Source organism: Ursus maritimus, unplaced genomic scaffold, assembly GCF_017311325.1.
Source record: "Ursus maritimus isolate PB19 unplaced genomic scaffold, ASM1731132v1 scaffold_14, whole genome shotgun sequence".
NCBI lineage: Eukaryota > Metazoa > Chordata > Mammalia > Carnivora > Ursidae > Ursus > Ursus maritimus.
Window position 1 is genome coordinate 60,365,027 of NW_024423786.1, and position 15,251 is coordinate 60,380,277.

General features: G+C 60.2%; 4 protein-coding genes and 4 non-coding genes across 8 annotated transcripts; 7 read left to right on the forward strand and 1 right to left on the reverse strand.

The window, feature by feature from the left end:
* The first annotated feature begins 124 nt into the window (after window positions 1-124).
* EIF4A1 (eukaryotic translation initiation factor 4A1) lies at window positions 125-4,571 on the forward strand. The gene is made up of 10 exons (XM_040629970.1): window positions 125-262; window positions 632-764; window positions 1,181-1,320; window positions 2,505-2,673; window positions 2,967-3,076; window positions 3,275-3,418; window positions 3,498-3,635; window positions 3,745-3,834; window positions 4,083-4,162; window positions 4,275-4,571. The coding sequence occupies exons 1-10, from the start codon at window positions 239-241 to the stop codon at window positions 4,417-4,419; spliced, it is 1,173 nt and encodes a 390-aa protein (XP_040485904.1). The 5' UTR covers window positions 125-238; the 3' UTR covers window positions 4,420-4,571.
* On the forward strand, window positions 799-933 carry LOC121102685. The gene has a single exon (XR_005834795.1). It is a non-coding gene; the product is annotated as a small nucleolar RNA SNORA48 (small nucleolar RNA).
* LOC121102686 lies at window positions 1,864-2,008 on the forward strand. Its single transcript, XR_005834796.1, has one exon. It is a non-coding gene; the product is annotated as a small nucleolar RNA SNORA48 (small nucleolar RNA).
* LOC121102640 lies at window positions 2,732-2,872 on the forward strand. Its single transcript, XR_005834761.1, has one exon. It is a non-coding gene; the product is annotated as a small nucleolar RNA SNORD10 (small nucleolar RNA).
* On the forward strand, window positions 3,868-4,009 carry LOC121102676. Its single transcript, XR_005834788.1, has one exon. It is a non-coding gene; the product is annotated as a small nucleolar RNA SNORA67 (small nucleolar RNA).
* Window positions 4,572-5,437: 866 nt separating the features above from the next.
* On the forward strand, window positions 5,438-7,451 carry CD68 (CD68 molecule). Its single transcript, XM_008687967.2, has 6 exons — window positions 5,438-5,596; window positions 5,679-6,091; window positions 6,231-6,350; window positions 6,475-6,547; window positions 6,657-6,827; window positions 7,084-7,451. The coding sequence occupies exons 1-6, from the start codon at window positions 5,548-5,550 to the stop codon at window positions 7,215-7,217; spliced, it is 960 nt and encodes a 319-aa protein (XP_008686189.2). The 5' UTR covers window positions 5,438-5,547; the 3' UTR covers window positions 7,218-7,451.
* A 1,513-nt stretch (window positions 7,452-8,964) lies between these two features.
* On the forward strand, window positions 8,965-12,691 carry MPDU1 (mannose-P-dolichol utilization defect 1). The gene is made up of 7 exons (XM_008687968.2): window positions 8,965-9,123; window positions 10,554-10,619; window positions 10,812-10,944; window positions 11,248-11,333; window positions 11,453-11,571; window positions 11,741-11,851; window positions 11,981-12,691. Exons 1-7 carry the CDS (start codon window positions 9,021-9,023, stop codon window positions 12,101-12,103), a joined length of 741 nt encoding a protein of 246 aa, XP_008686190.2. The 5' UTR covers window positions 8,965-9,020; the 3' UTR covers window positions 12,104-12,691.
* Window positions 12,681-14,182, reverse strand: SOX15 (SRY-box transcription factor 15). Its single transcript, XM_040629971.1, has 2 exons — window positions 13,650-14,182; window positions 12,681-13,068 (listed from the first exon to the last, which is right to left on the reverse strand). Exons 1-2 carry the CDS (start codon window positions 14,180-14,182, stop codon window positions 12,900-12,902), a joined length of 702 nt encoding a protein of 233 aa, XP_040485905.1. The 3' UTR covers window positions 12,681-12,899.
* Window positions 14,183-15,251: the final 1,069 nt, after the last annotated feature.

The following is a 15,251-nucleotide window of genomic DNA, read 5'->3' on the forward strand; positions in this document are numbered from 1 at the left end:
GCGGACCCCCTCCGGGCCCCGGGAGCGCGACGGCGTTCCTTGCAGCTTGCCGGGGGCAGGGGCCTGACTCTGTGGTAGAGGAAGGGCTGTATCCTCGGGGAGCTAGCGGGGTCAGCTGGGGGAGTGGAGGCCGATGGCATCGTGCAGGGCCGTCAGCTGCTGGGAGGATTTCTAACGCGTCTCAGTTGGCCTGCTTCTACTTTAAACCAACAGATCCAGAGACAATGGCCCCGATGGGATGGAGCCCGAAGGCGTCATCGAGGTGAGCTTGCCCCCCTACGCCATTGTCCCTCCCCTCTGGGAAAGGCAGTGTCTTCGGGAGTGGTGGTTGCCTACCTGCCAAGTCGATCCTTTCTCCGCCCCCTCCCAAGTCCTTTACGGTGATACGTTCAAAATATCTGTCCTGGAGTGTGTGAAGCCACTTACTCGAGTTCTTTCTTCTATCTTGTCTAGTCTCTGATTTTATGAGTGGACTGGCCCCTTCTGGTGATTTCCCAGACCTTGTAGGGCCAGCTGGCTTCCCTGGAGGGAGGAGAGGTGGGGGGCTCTGGTGGGGGTACAAGGTCTGGCTGTCTGGTGCTAGAACACAGCCTTGTCTTTCCTACCACTGGAATTTGTCTGTATCCTACAGAGTAACTGGAATGAGATTGTGGACAGCTTTGATGACATGAACCTCTCTGAGTCCCTTCTCCGTGGCATCTACGCCTATGGTTTTGAGAAGCCTTCTGCCATCCAGCAGCGAGCCATTCTTCCTTGTATCAAGGGTAAGAGCCCTAGGCCCCCGGACAAGTTTTGGACTGTCCCTGACCTGGGTAGAGTGGCACCTGGTTGGTGGTGCTTGTCTCATATCAGTCAGGGACAAAGCAACTCCTTGTTTATCCCAGCTTGGCTTTTGGTTTGTGCCGGTGCCTGGTTCATGCCCTGGATACATGGATTGCTGGTTTAATTTCAGTAAGGTAGTATTTTAGCCAGCTCGTAATTGCTCTTCATACCTGTGTTTCTAGGCCAATTTTGTGCAGTACTAAGTTAATCTGACCTTCCAGATTGTTCCAGATGGGGTAAAGCGTGTGAAGCACTTGATGTTTGCTGTGTAGCTCTGTTGGGTGCTTATTGATTGATCCTTGAATGTTTATCCTGAAAGGTATGTGCTTTCATGGCAAATTTCTGCTCATCTGTTTAGGTTATGATGTGATCGCTCAAGCCCAATCTGGGACTGGGAAAACAGCCACTTTTGCCATATCGATTCTGCAACAGATTGAATTGGATCTAAAGGCTACGCAGGCCTTGGTCCTGGCACCCACTAGAGAGTTGGCTCAGCAGGTGAGCATGTAGCTTCTTCCTCCTTCCTTGAAGGACTGCTTTAGAAATTATTAGCATAATTGGGGTGTCTGGGTAGCGCAGTTGTTAAGCTTCTGCCTTCGGCTCAGGGCGTGATCCCGGCGTTCCAGGATCGAGTCCCACATCGGGCTCCTCCACTGGGAGCCTGCTTCTTCCTCTCCCACTCCCCCTGCTTGTGTTCCCTCTCTCGCTGGCTGTCACATAAAGTCTTAAAAAAAAAGAAAAATTATTAGCATAATCAAAAGAATCTGGAGAGCTGTGCTCCCCAGAGACAATGGCCCCAGTGGGATGGAGCCCGAGGACCACCAGCTTGGCAGAACTGAAGCCCCGGGAAAGAAAGGGACCACCGTGTAGAGAAGATGAGCTGAGGACTTCTGGATCTCTGAAGGCTTGTTAGGATTAATTATAAGCCCTTTCTTACCCAAACAAAAGCATTATTTTCTCCACCCATTTCCTGATTCAAATGAAAAGGCTTGCAAGGTGGAGCCTGGCTGGCTGGGCGAGTTTGGCAGCTGTTCTGTGAACAACCCCTGGCAGTGGGCAGAGAGACACCTCGGCGGTGGTGATGCTCTTGTATCAGCCAGGGGCGAACCACACGGACAGTCCCGTGTTCATCCCAGCTTGATGCCTGGGTCGGTGGCCAGAGCTGTTTCATGCGTGGGACATATAAAACCCTAATGATCTTTTCCGGGTTTTGGAGGAGAAAGGGTCAGAAATGCTAGTCTCTTAAGTAGAAAAGTTCTGTGGAGAAGTCAGGAGGATTCTCTGCTAACTTGTGAACAGAGGTAAGGCGGCACTGCAAGCAAAGCAGAGGTTTGTTTTAAAGAGTGGACCTCTCCCCTGGCCCAAGTTCTGTGGCGGGAGTTCAGGAGGACCCAGGTAGATGGCATTCTGTTCACAAAACTATGAGATTAAAGAAAACGCGTTATCGGTGGCTTTGAGAAAGGGCGGTTGTTGTGAAGTCTTGTGTTCACAGGAGCCTCGAGCTCCGATCCCGAGCCTGCCACTTGCTGCAGTGGGATCTTAAATGAGGTATTTGCTCCTTTCTTGCCTGAAAAGGGAGTTGAATGGTGCATGTCGGGGTGGGAGAGCGTTACACCGGAACCGTTCTATACAGGGCCTGGCATGGGCGTTGCTAACATAAGGGCACTTTTTTTGGGTCTTAGATACAGAAGGTCGTCATGGCATTAGGAGATTACATGGGTGCCTCCTGCCACGCCTGCATCGGGGGGACCAATGTGAGGGCCGAGGTGCAGAAGCTTCAGATGGAGGCCCCGCATATCATCGTGGGCACCCCGGGGCGCGTGTTTGACATGCTGAACCGGAGATACCTGTGTGAGTCTCCCCAGTGCCCTGTGCTCCTCCACACCGCCAGCGTGCCTGCGGGACGCTTGCTCTGTGATGAACCCATGCGTGTCATCTGAGCCCGGCTTCCCTGTCCCCTCAGCCCTGGGGGGTGTTCTGCTTCCCAGGGCTGCCAGCGGGCCCAGCGTGGGAGTCGTGGGCAAAGGATCAGCCTTTGTCTTCTGAGAGTAGATCTCTTGTCCCTTTGGTGTTCTTTCCTGGGAAACTTCAGTCTCCTCTCAGTTCCCTAACCCCTACCTGTTGGTGTTTTCTCTCTCTCGTAGCTCCCAAATACATCAAGATGTTTGTGCTGGACGAAGCGGATGAGATGTTAAGCCGCGGATTCAAGGACCAGATCTATGACATATTCCAGAAGCTCAACAGCAACACCCAGGTACGAGAGAGGTTTCTGACTGGAGCCGAGGAGTTCTTTGTCGACTGTGGTGTGCTTGGGGGAATGGAGCAGAGGCGCCGTCAAGAATCCGTGGGGTCTCCCTGGAGCCTTTTGATGCACTGGCTTCGTTTCACGTGGTCTGGGGCGGGGGGCAGGCATGGTGGAGGGTCCCCCACCGAGGCCGCTCTTCCCTGTTAGGTGGTTTTGCTGTCCGCCACGATGCCTTCCGACGTACTCGAGGTGACCAAGAAGTTCATGAGGGACCCCATCCGGATCCTGGTCAAGAAGGAGGAGCTGACCCTGGAGGGTATCCGCCAGTTCTACATCAACGTGGAGCGAGAGGTGGGGCCCGGGGCCAGAGGCGGGCCGGCGGGGGTGGGTCGGATAGAGCCCCTGACCGGTCTCCCCTCCCCCCTCCCAGGAGTGGAAGCTGGACACGCTGTGCGACTTGTACGAGACCCTGACCATCACGCAGGCGGTCATCTTCATCAACACCCGAAGGAAGGTGGACTGGCTCACTGAGAAGATGCACGCCCGAGACTTCACCGTGTCCGCCATGGTGCGTGCTCTCGGCCTTGTCCCTGGCGGCGGTGTGTCCGCGCGCCTTACAGCTGCCGTTCAGCACCGCGTGCCCGTGACACACGGCCTCCCCTCTGTTCCCGCTCTAGCACGGAGATATGGATCAAAAGGAACGAGACGTGATCATGAGAGAGTTCCGCTCGGGCTCTAGCAGAGTACTGATTACCACGGACCTGCTGGTGAGTAGGGGGAGCCGGGAAGGAGGAGGGGCCGTCCAAGGTGATTCCCTCTCCAAGGGGCCTGCCCGTGCCCGCTTCAGGAAAGTAGCAGCTTGGAATAAGATCTGGCATGCCTCAGGTTACCGGGCGAGAGGGCACGTCTGTCTCCTTCGCCTGCCTTTGGCTGCCTACACGCGCTGCGGTCCCTCCTGGCTCTGATCACGTCCCCTCCTCGGTCTCCTGCTCACATGTGCTCTCCCCCTACCCAGGCCAGAGGCATTGATGTGCAGCAGGTTTCTTTAGTCATCAACTATGACCTTCCCACCAACAGGGAAAACTACATCCACAGGTAAGTGTAGATCGGGAATGTTCCCGCAACACACCCTGAGCTTAAAAACTTCCATTTCCCCCTCCCTTTCCTTTATCGTCCCTGATACCGAGGTGTCCTTGTTTTCCCCCAGAATCGGGCGTGGCGGACGATTTGGCCGTAAGGGTGTGGCCATTAACATGGTAACAGAAGAAGACAAGAGGACTCTTCGAGACATCGAGACTTTCTACAACACCTCCATTGAGGAGATGCCCCTCAATGTTGCTGACCTCATCTGAGGGGCTGTCCTGCTACCTAGCCCTCCCCAGGGTTCAGTCTGGGGGGCTGAAGAGCAGCAGGAGGGGGGAGGGAAGGGAGCCAAGGGATGGACATCTTGTCATTTTTTTCTTTTTTTTTTTTCTTTGAATAAATGTCACTTTTTGAGGCAAAAGAAGGAACCGTGAACATTTGAGACCCCCTTTTCTTTGGGGCAGGCTCTTGCTCCAGGCGCCGTCTCTTCTCCCAAAAACACTAATCCATCTCCGTAACCTAGTCAACCTCCAAACCCCAGAGGCTCTCCCCCGCCCCAGCTGAATGCCTCTGAGAAGGATTCAAGGGGCCATAGTGTCACTCAACCTCATTTGCTGGACCAAATCTGGAGAAGCCCTGAGTTCAGTGGCCCAGGGGATTGTCCCCAGGTGGGGGGAGCAGGGGAGAGAAAGTGGTAGCCATTTTTACATTGTTTTGTATAGTATTTATTGATTCAGGAAACAAAACACAAAATTCTGAATAAAATGACTTGCAAACTGCCTGTCTGGGCTTCTCATTTCTTGCCTCCCCTTCCCTCCCACCTGTTACTGGGCACGTCTCCGGCTGTGCCCCCCCAGCTAGTAGTTACCCTTCCAAATCGCCCTTGGGTTGCTTTCCCCCACCTCCCTTCTGACCACGGAGTGGGCACATCACTGGCTACATCATGACCTGCTCTGACCAGCTGGACGCAAGCACCATCATGAGCACCTCACGTGCCTCGGCCAAGAGGAAGTGGCAGCCGGGAAAAGAACAGAAAACTACAACCCCCTGAAGACCCCATTTCTGGAGAACATGGGGGGGTGTGGTTTCCCCACTGGCTCTGTAATCCCCTGTAGACACACCGATCCCCAAGGATCACCTGCCCCCAAACTCCCATCTACATGTGACATTTTGGAGGCTGGTGGCTCCCACTTGGGAAGCCAGGGCAATCCCCTCACAGAAGTTCAATGACTAACGGGTTGGTGGCTGGGGCCGAGGTGCCTGAGTCAGGCTGGGGGCGGACTGTCTCGGTTACAGGAAGTCAGAAGCTTAATTCCTCCTTTTCCAAAGGCAGGCAGAGGGAATAGGCTTGAGCGAGCCTCTGTGCAGCCAGAACCGCCCCGGGAGGCTGATCTGGCATGAGGCTGGCCGCGCTGTTCTTGGGGGCCTCGCTGGGGCTGCTGGCAGGTAAGGAGAAAGGCCTGAGGGGAGGGCGCCCCGAGCGCAGCCTGCCCGCAGGCTGCTAACCAGTCTTTTCCTCTGCTGGAAGCCCAGGGGACAGGGAACGACTGTCCTCATAAAAAGTCAGCCACTCTGCTACCATCCTTCACGGTGACCCCGACAGCTACAGAAAGCACGGCAAGCCCTGGCACCACGAGCCCCAGAACCACCACCGCAGGCGCCACCAGCCATGAGCCCACGACAGCCACTCACAAGCCCCCAACCACCCCCAGTCACGGAAACACCACAGTTCATCCCACAACGAGCAACAGCACCGCCACCAGCCCGAACGCCTCCACCAGCTCCCCTCACCCAGGGCCGCCGCCACCCCCGCCGAGTCCCAGCCCAGGGCCCCAGGAGGCCATAGGAGACTACACTTGGACTAATGGTTCGCAGCCCTGCGTTCGGCTCCAAGCCCAGATTCGGATTGGAGTTGGGTACCCAACCCAGGGTGGAGGAAAGGTAAAGCCAGGAGCGGGGGGCAAGGGAGCGAGGCCACCGCTGCGGTTCGAAGGGGACACGCAGGGTGGGGCTGAAGGACACAGGGAACCTCGGATGGCACAACTGTGTTCTTACAAAACTCTCATTTTCACTTCTACAGGCCTGGGGCATCTCGGTTCTGAACCCCAACAAAACCAAGCCCCAGGGGGGCTGTGAGGGCGCCCACCCCCACCTGCTTCTCTCATTCCCCTTCGGGCAGCTCAGCTTCGGATTCGAGCAGGTACTTCACCCCCATCCCCCACCCTCCGCGTGCCGTCCTCCCGCCAATCCCTGCTGCGCTCCTGATGCCGAGCCCCTGCCTGCCCCCATCCCGCCACCCTGAGCCTTTCTGGTCACGTTCCCAGGAGCCACAGCAGGGCGCCGTCTACCTGAACTACCTGGCCCTGGAGTACAACGTGTCCTTCCCGCAGGCAGCGCGTGAGTAACCTGCCCTCTCGCCGCTTGCCCTGGCCGTCTGGGCTCCTGAAGGGACCGAAGCCGGGGGCGGGGACAGGGACGGAGAGCTGACCCTTCCTCGCTCTTCCAGAGTGGACATTCTCGGGTCAGAATTCATCCCTTCGAGCTCTCCAAGCGCCCCTGGGCCGGAGCTTCAGCTGCAGAAACGCAAGCGTCCTTCTGGCACCAGCTCTGCGCCTGGACCTGCTCCACCTGAAGCTACAGGCCGCTCAGCTACCCCCTTCAGGGGCCTTCGGGCCGAGTAAGACCGCTTCCTGCCCTCCTCCCTTCCTACACCCCGAGAACTTTCCTTCCTGTCTCAGGCTTGTAGTCGCTCTAAGGCAACTGTCCTACTTCCTCTGCAAGACTCGGCCCTTCTCCCCTTTTATTTACTGCTCAGTCTTCTAGAGGAGCTCCTCGCCAATCTCCCACTTCCCCACGTGCCCCCCACGACTTCCTCCCTCCTCTCGCCGGGGCGGCCCCCACCTTGATGGCTGCCGGCCCTCCCTCTCTGCCAGGTTTCTCTTGTCCCAGCGACCAATTCAACCTGCTGGCACTCATCATCGGCTTGATCTTGCTCGGCCTCCTCACCCTGGTGCTGGTCACATTCTGCATCGTCCGGAGACGCCCACCCACCTACCAGGCCCTCTGAGCATCTGTCCCAACACCAGGTGACACCACGGGGCCCTCCTTTCTCACCACTCAACCCACTCAGAAACAAAGTTACCTTCCCTCTCCGTCTTAAAGAACAAAAGTAGGGAAAGGATCCGGGGAAAGATGCTCATTAAATGTGACACGTTCCCCCCCGCCCCCCGGCCCTGTTGAACCTCTGTCCTCGGTTTTCCCTGTCCTTCTCGCCAGGATTAAAAGCTGGGAGTGTTGGTCACATGCCTTTTTGCGCCGTCCATGGTTGAGTCTCAGGGAGCCAGGCAGTGGCAGGAAAGGGATGGAACCATCATGTGGGACCACCTGCTCTCATGGGTTCATCCCCCAAAGCCTGGCACAGCTGGTGTCGCATCTGCCTCGCCCCCCTTCTGCCTCTTCTTCCGGGCCCTCTGGCTGCTCCAGTGCCCCCTGCCCTCCAAACCAGTTTCACAATCATAGGTGAGGCAGGTAGCAATGGCCAATGAGTGTGGGTGGGAACGTCACACCTGTGTCATTTCCTTTCCAAAGGCTGTGCCGGAGCTCCTTAGCAACACGAACGCTCTGCCCCGCCCACCGTGTCCAGGGCTGGGTGAACGCGCCGATTAAACCCTCACCGCACCAGGGATGCTCCTTTCCCAGCCATGGCAGCAGTGGGCACTCTGACCTCCACCCACAGTCATCCTCTGTGCTCCCCCAGCAACAGCATACCTCCAGCCTGGGCCCGCCGCTGTGGGGTGTACCTAGTGGGAGTGGGTGGCCGCCCCAGGATAGTTGCCCCGCTTTACAGTAGGGCCACAGTGCAATCGCCCGGCAGCCAGGATGGGGCCCTTCCAGCTGCAGGGGCCCTGTAGTCCGGAGACCCACCCCACTGCGGGCAGCCCCACCACCGCCTCCCCGGATCTCGTGTGACCTTGCTGGCTGTGGCAAATAAGGGCTGCTCGACAGCGTGGTCCTTGGAGCGGGCGCCGGGCCGCCAGGGCGTGACGGCCAGGCCCGCCTCCACCAGGATGGCTGGGAGCTGGGGTCCCACTGCGGGGGAGCGGAAGGCATCGCTCCACAGTGGTGGAGGACGGTCCATGCTGGCCTTTCCCCAGGGGAGCTGCTGGGCCCGGGGCCTCCCTGATGTGCTCGCTCGGCACGCGGCCGCACAAGGCGCAGGGGCCGGAGGAGTGGGAGGGAACCGTCGGGCCCAGAGGCTCGCTTTCGCCGCCGCCGCCACCGCCGCCGCCTCTGCTTCACCGTCCCGGCCCGGCAGCTGAGGGCGCACCCAACCGCAACCGCCAGGGCCCAGGGCGAGCCGGGGGAGGGAGGAACACGGGCCTGCGCGCACCTCGGCGCCCCGGAGGGCTGCCTGGCGCGGGCTGTCCTGCCCCCGCCGGCGCCCTTCCCTCTGGAGACTCCGAGACAACAGGAGATAGGGAGCCACGGCGCCCCCACCCAACGCCCTTCCGGAGACTCATGTTCCTTCTCTCTCAACTTCGAACAATGTGGGGGCGGCTGGGGGAAGACAAGATGGCGCCGCGCAGGAGGAGCGGAGAAAGGCAGGAGGCTCAGGGTTGTCTCCTAACTGGAAGCATAAACAAAGGCGCGAGAGGTGGAACCGCGCAGGCGCACAGCTTTAGCACTCCGTAAAATTCGAACAGGGAGGGTGCTTCCGAAACGTGGTCTCTGGTCGAGACCTATTTCACGCCCCTGAAGGTGGGGTGGCGTAAGAAAGAGCGGGGAAGAGGGGGGCGGAGGGCCCAGAGCGCGCATGCGCACCGTCGGTCAATGGCGGCTTGGAGAGACGGGCGGAAGCTACTTTTGCAATATGGCGGCCGAGATGGACGGTCCGCTCAAACGGGCGCTGGTGCCGCTTCTTTTACCTGAGAAATGCTACGACCAAATTTTCGTCCAGTGGGACTTGCTTCACGGTGAGCTTTATCCAGCATCCTATCAAAGTTCTGCTCCAGCGCCCTCGGGCCATCAGTGGCGAGGGACTGTGGGCGAGGCGGAGGCGGCGGCGACCCCCGCCTTGCCGAGCCGGGCGGAAGTCAGTCCGGACGGGGCGGAAGTGTCTCGGCCTCCATAGAGGGGGCTCGCCATTATTTGGGTGGGAGGCCGCGGAGGGGTCGGCCGGCGGCGGAGGAACTACTTCTTTGTGAAAGGAAAAGATGGGAAGGCTAAAACTGCACAGAACAAAGCTAAAATCTGACCAAATCGGTCCAAGCTTCAATAGATCAGTAGACCTTGGGGCACCTGGGTGGCTCAGTCGGTTAAGCATCTCACCTTCGGTTCGGGTCATGCTCCCAGGGTCGGGGAATCGATTCCCGCATGGGTCTCCTTGCCCCGCGGAGCGCTTGCTTTTCCCTTCTCTCTGCCTGCAGCTCCCCCTGCTTGTGCTCCCTCGCTGTCAAATAAAATCTTTTGGAAAAAAAAAAAATCAGTAGGCCTTGAGGAGCAGTTACCCTTGCTTCAAGGCCTCTGAGTTATCTAGGTTTCAGCGGTACTTCCAGAGGCGCCTTCTGCACCCCCACGTCTGCTCATGGTCTAATCCTGGAGTGACTTGCCTGCAGTCCGTCTGTCAGGCAGCAGGTGCACACGAAACCCACTGCAGACGCCAGGTCCCGTGGGAGACTTGCCCAGCTTGCCCTTGTCCGTTCCGGGTCTCCCGCTGTGCTCCCGGACGACTGGGTCCAATTCATGACTCCCACTGGGCCGAGCTCCTTGGGGTGGAGAAAGTGTGGGCCAGGGTTTCGCAGCAAGCCCCTGAAGGATAACGTGAGGTCCCTGAGCGGGGGACCAGGGCCAAAGGTTCAGGAATGAGTGGATCGGGAGACCTGTCCTTGCACTGGGAAGACACGTGCAGGGGACCACCTGGGTTGCTCAGAAGGGGGGAGTGAAGGATCAGAGGACTCCTGGGCATTGCTCAGCTTTACACAGGGAAGCAGTGGAAGCCTTGGAAGTCACACCAAGAAGATTTTTATTTGACAGAGACCACAAGCAAGGGGAGAGGGAGAAACAGGCGCCCCGCTGAGCAGAGAGCCCGATGCGGGGCTCCATCCCAGGACCCTGGGATCCTGACCTGAGCCTCAGGCAGAGGGTTAATCCACTCAGCCCCCCAGGCGCCCCCACACCAAGAAGTGTACATGTAATCCGCATGGTAAAGGCTGTTTTGGAAAGCCAGCTGACAGTGATAGGATTTGGAGCAGGAAGGCCAGGCCTTTTTCACCTGCCACCAGACAGCCCCGGGCTTCCTTATGTGGGTTTGTCTAGGTCTTAAGGAGCAGCAGCATGAAAACTGTTTAGCCCCGGACTGGGTTCCAGAGGCGTCTGTGCTGTTTACTTCTTTTTCTCTTCTCAGTCCCCTGCCTCAAGATTCTCCTCAGCAAAGGCCTGGGGCTGGGCATCGTGGCCGGGTCGCTCCTGGGTATGTACCTTATCTTCTCTCCCAGCCGTCGGGAGGAGGGTGGAGTGCTCAGATGCCAGAAAACCGGGTGGGTCCCTTAACCGGAAGTGGAGTTAGCATGCTTCCCAGTCCACTCCGCGGCTGCGGCACTCTGCCCCCGACTGCCCGACGGATGCGGGCTCCTCACCCCTGCCCTTCTCATCCCTTCTCCAGTCAAGCTGCCGCAGGTGTTCAAAATCCTGAAAGCCAAGAGTGCCGAAGGGTTGAGCCTTCAGTCGGTGATGCTGGAACTAGTGGCACTGACGGGGACCATGGTGTACAGCATCACCAACGACTTCCCCTTCAGGTGAGGGAGCCCACCCTCGGGTCCCCGGGGGTAAACGTCCACACGTCCAGTGGGGGTTAGGGTGAGGCAGGTACAAGGGCGGCAAAGCTCCAGCCCTTCTGGAAATCTGGCCATCTTCTGTGGACGTGGTGAGAGGAGGAGCGCATCCCAAGGATGGCCGGGATCTAGACGGAGTCCATCAGGCCGGGGCTGCGGAGGGTGGGGAGGCATCAGCGAACAGTGGCCCCAGATGGACGGGCCATGGAGGCTTTCCCTGCCTCTTTCCAGGCCCGCCTTTCTTCCTCCCAACTCTTGACTCTGCAGCTCTTGGGGTGAAGCCCTGTTCCTGATGCTCCAGACAGTCACCATCTGTTTCCTGGTCCTGCACTACGGGGGACAGACCATGAAAGGTGCTGGGGGTTTAGCCCCGAGCAGGGCGTGGCTCCGGGGGCCCTGCTGGGACTTCCGGCGTGGGCCAGCCCGAGGTCTGGGGAGGCTCATCAGGACTGCTTACCTCCCTGACCCCCAGGTATCACTTTCCTCGCGTGCTACGCGCTGGTCCTGCTACTGCTGCTCTCCCCGCTGACGCCCCGGGCCCTCGTCACCCTGCTACAAGCCTCCAACGTGCCTGCGGTGGTCGTGGGGAGGGTGAGTCCTGGGAGCACGGGAAGGATGCTGGGTGGGGGGAGGACTGGATGAACAGAGTGAGAGCCACAGATGCGGGGGTGGTGTTGCACAGAGGGGGATGGGATGTGTGTGACAGGAACATGGGAAGAGTTTAGATGACAGAATGGAGGTTCTCCACATCCCCCCCCAGCTGCTCCAGGCAGCCACGAACTACCAGAACGGGCACACAGGCCAGCTCTCAGCCGTCACCGTCTTTCTGCTCTTCGGGGGCTCCTTGGCCAGAATCTTCACCTCCATTCAGGTCAGTGCCCCTTCTGCCCTCTAGAGGGCGCTAGAACCCCGCTCTGGCTCAGCCGCGGGCTGGAGGCCGCTTCTTTGAACACTTTCTGGGCTCGGCGCAAGAGTGACCCTGGCCCGCTCGCTCTCGCAGGAGACCGGCGACCCCCTCATGGCTGGAACCTTTGTGGTCTCTTCCCTCTGCAACGGCCTCATCGCTGCGCAGCTGCTTTTCTACTGGAACGCAAAGGCCCCGCACGAGAAGAAAAACCAATAGGGCTGAGCTGCCTGCGGGAGCGCGTTCCGGGTCTCCGGGGGTCCACCCAACCTCAGGGCCGTTCCCACCCAGAACCAGTCCGCGGGTGGGACCTCTCCTCGTTCTTCATTCCTCTGCGATTGTGAAAGTCTCGAGCCAGGGTTGTAGTGGGAATGCGGATCCTCGGGAAGGATGGGGGTGGGGATTTTCAGGCTGTCACTTCACACTGTCCCGTGCAAGTACTAGTAACTCACTTAACTGTGTTTGGTGGAGACTCGTCCTCAGCAGCGGTTATTCCAGGGCGAAGAAGTCGGCCCTGCCCTCCCCATCTCCCCACTTCCCCGTGACCCCGGAGGGCAGAGCCTGGCCAGTGGAAGCAGCTGGGAGCCTGGGGTTGCGCCCGTCCCCGAACCCGGTTGGGACGGTCTCCAGGACCCTGGTGCTGGGTGGGGGGCGGGGAGGGGGTGGAGAATGACTCAGGCAGGGCCCGAGGGTGGGGTGAGGAGGTTCGTGCTCTGGCAGGTCCGGGCGGAAGGGAGCGGAGACTGCTGGCTGCTGCTGCTGCGTGAGGGGGGCGCAGACACGGGACAATAAAGACTCCGAGACACGGTTTAATTGTAAAAAGTGTGTTCGTCCTACAAAAAAAAGTGTGCTGTTTTTGGGGGGAGGTGGCGGAGACGGGGACCATACCAAGGCCTTCTCTGAACTGGGGTCCAACACAGTTCTAAAGGGTTCGCAGCCTGGGGTGGGGGTGGGAGGTCCTGAGTGAAGACAGAGAAGGAGGGAGCCCTTCGTGGGCGGTCCATGTCCACCAGGGTTAAAGGTGGGTCAGGGGCATGGGGGCCCCCGACAGGGGAGGGCTGTATGGGGTGGGAGAGCCCGGGGGGAGGTAGGGGCTGTAGTGGGGGAGCAGCTCTCCCTGGAGCCTGGGGTTATTCTGAGGGAGGGAGCACGGCGAGGCGGCCTCTGGTTTACAGTGGGAAGAGCTGCAAAGAGAGAGACACTGGGTTAGAACCCATCCCGGGCGTGGGAGGTCCCGGCAGGGCCCCCCATTCGCAGGCGGGGGTGGGTGGGACCAGCTCTGGCAAACAGAGGTAGAATTCGCCACCACCCGGCTACCCATCCCTGGCTGTCCGGGCCCCACTGGGTTGCGCCGGCTGCGGACCAGACCCCAGGATGGTTTAAGAACCGTGGCGCAGCCTTGTCGGGGCACGCTCCGGAGCAGGCTTGCGTGCTGCGCCTGTTTTCCTCTTTTGGGGCGGCAGGCCAGGAAGGGGCAGAGTTGGGCCTGGCCTCTCCTTGCCCCGCGGGCAGGGAGAGGAAGCCGGGTCACAGGAGGGCCAGAAGCGGGGAGGAAACGGGAAATTCAGGTTAACTAGAATAGGATCACATCCTGGGGGCCGCCACTGCCGGGCTGGAATGGAAACGTCCTCCAGGGAAACCCGGGGCCACCAGAACGTCCCACCCCAGCGGGGCACTGGGCGGGGGCGTCCCCCCCGGCAGCGGCCCCTACTTGGGTGGAGTCGGAGTCCCTGTCGGTTCCTCCGCCCGCTGCCCAGGCGCTCACCCGTATCCGCCAGGCAGGTAGGTCGTGGAGTAGTTGGGCGGCTGGTACCCAAAGCCTCTGCTCCCCTGGGCGGTCGCGAACCCGGGCCCCCAGACCGGCCCGCCGGCAGCCACGCCGCCGCCTCCCGGGCCGAAGTGGGGCGGCCCGGCGCCCGAGCTCTTGGTCTTGCGCCGAGGCCGGTACTTGTAGTCGGGGTAGTCGCGCAGGTGCCGGGCCCGGAGCCGCTTGGCCTCTTCCACGAAGGGACGCTTCTCGTCCTCGCCCAGCAGCTTCCACTGCGCGCCCAGGCGCTTGGAGATCTCCGAGTTGTGCATCTTCGGGTTCTGCTGCGCCATCTGGCGGCGCTGCGCGGAGCTCCACACCATGAACGCGTTCATGGGCCGCTTCACCTTCTCCAGCGGGAGCCCCCCGGAGACCCCTGGGCTCCCGGCGCCTTCCCGCTCCCCGCAGCCGGAGGACGAGTTGGCAGGAGCCGTGGGCGCAGGAGGCTCCAGGCCCCAGGCCTGGTCGTGCGATGGGCCGGGAAGCGCCATGGGGGCGTGGGGCGTGGAGGGAAGCCTTGAGAGGGCGTCCTGCGCGCCCTCCCCTCCAAAGCGGAACGTCGATGCCCAAACCCGGTGACCTCAAAACGCAAGTGTCTTCCGAGTGTGGAGTCGTTCCAGGGGAACTCGTGTCCTTAAAAAGTAGGCGTCGTCCCCAAGTTCAGAGTCCTGAGAACGGAGCCCCTGCTCCCAGCCAATCAGGCGCACTTCGGAGCGCCGGCGCCGGACCCGCTGCCTGGTACCCCGCACCGCGCACGCTGCGCTCTCCGCTCCGGATGCCGCGAGCTGCCCGACCCAGCCCGCCTTCCGCGGACGCGCGCCCCGTCTCCGAGCAGTCCCGGGGCCCGGCCGCCACCGCCCCTCTCACCTGGCCTCAGCGTCTGGGGCTGGCGGGTGGGCCAGACCCGGGAACAGCTTTTAACCTGACTCCTCCCTACTCCCCTCCCTGCAGACCGCGCCTCCTTAAGAGCGCCAACGTCCCCCTCCCTTAGGCAAACCCAGGTGTCCTGTTCCTCCCAGCCCCCAACACTCCCCTGGGGCACCACGCCCCCTCCCCACCCAAGACCCAGTTGTCAAGCCTTCGAGCCCCAGGAGCTCTGAACGCCTTCCCCTCCCTTCTGGAGCTTTGGCAATTTAAAGTCAATTCCTTTGCACAATGGGATCAAGCACAGGGAATCAAAAGCCCTCAGGGTCACAATTGAGCTAGGAGGAAGTTGGGAACACCCCACCCCCTACCCCAAACCCTTTTCTGGTGCCTATTGCTCCTCAAAGCCCTGACCTGCCCCTGGGCCAAGACAGTCAGGAGGCAGGCCATTTTTGTTTCCTGAGTCATCGCAGCAGGTGCTCAGGCGGTGATTCAGCCCCTTTCTCCAGGTGAGAACACTTAAGCCCTCCCCACTCCAGCCCCCAAACCTCGGTTTCGCCATGGCGGGTGCCATCTGCAAACCTGAGTCTGAAGGAGGGGCCGGGCCGGGGACAACTCCTCCCACACACACACACCCCCCCCACCGGACGCAGCGCTGAGCAGTATGGATGCCTGAGAAGCAGCCTGGACCCAGAG

What these genes read in the sequence shown, in the direction of transcription:
- EIF4A1 (XM_040629970.1), top strand. Translation starts at nt 239, where the DNA reads ATGGAGCCCGAAGGCGTCATCGAG. An exon ending in CATTCTTCCTTGTATCAAGG is followed by an intron (nt 765 to 1,180) that starts GTAAGAGCCCTA and finishes TCATCTGTTTAG; the next exon opens with GTTATGATGTGATCGCTCAA. An exon ending in AGCTCAACAGCAACACCCAG is followed by an intron (nt 3,077 to 3,274) that starts GTACGAGAGAGG and finishes CTTCCCTGTTAG; the next exon opens with GTGGTTTTGCTGTCCGCCAC.
- MPDU1 (XM_008687968.2), top strand. Translation starts at nt 9,021, where the DNA reads ATGGCGGCCGAGATGGACGGTCCGCTCAAACGGGCGCTGGTGCCGCTT. An exon ending in CGGGGGACAGACCATGAAAG is followed by an intron (nt 11,334 to 11,452) that starts GTGCTGGGGGTT and finishes CCTGACCCCCAG; the next exon opens with GTATCACTTTCCTCGCGTGC. An exon ending in GAATCTTCACCTCCATTCAG is followed by an intron (nt 11,852 to 11,980) that starts GTCAGTGCCCCT and finishes TCGCTCTCGCAG; the next exon opens with GAGACCGGCGACCCCCTCAT.
- CD68 (XM_008687967.2), top strand. Translation starts at nt 5,548, where the DNA reads ATGAGGCTGGCCGCGCTGTTCTTGGGGGCCTCGCTGGGGCTGCTGGCA. An exon ending in CTCGCTGGGGCTGCTGGCAG is followed by an intron (nt 5,597 to 5,678) that starts GTAAGGAGAAAG and finishes CTCTGCTGGAAG; the next exon opens with CCCAGGGGACAGGGAACGAC. An exon ending in GTCCTTCCCGCAGGCAGCGC is followed by an intron (nt 6,548 to 6,656) that starts GTGAGTAACCTG and finishes TCGCTCTTCCAG; the next exon opens with AGTGGACATTCTCGGGTCAG.
- SOX15 (XM_040629971.1), bottom strand. Translation starts at nt 14,182, where the DNA reads ATGGCGCTTCCCGGCCCATCGCACGACCAGGCCTGGGGCCTGGAGCCT. An exon ending in TACCTGCCTGGCGGATACGG is followed by an intron (nt 13,069 to 13,649) that starts GTGAGCGCCTGG and finishes CTCTCTTTGCAG; the next exon opens with CTCTTCCCACTGTAAACCAG.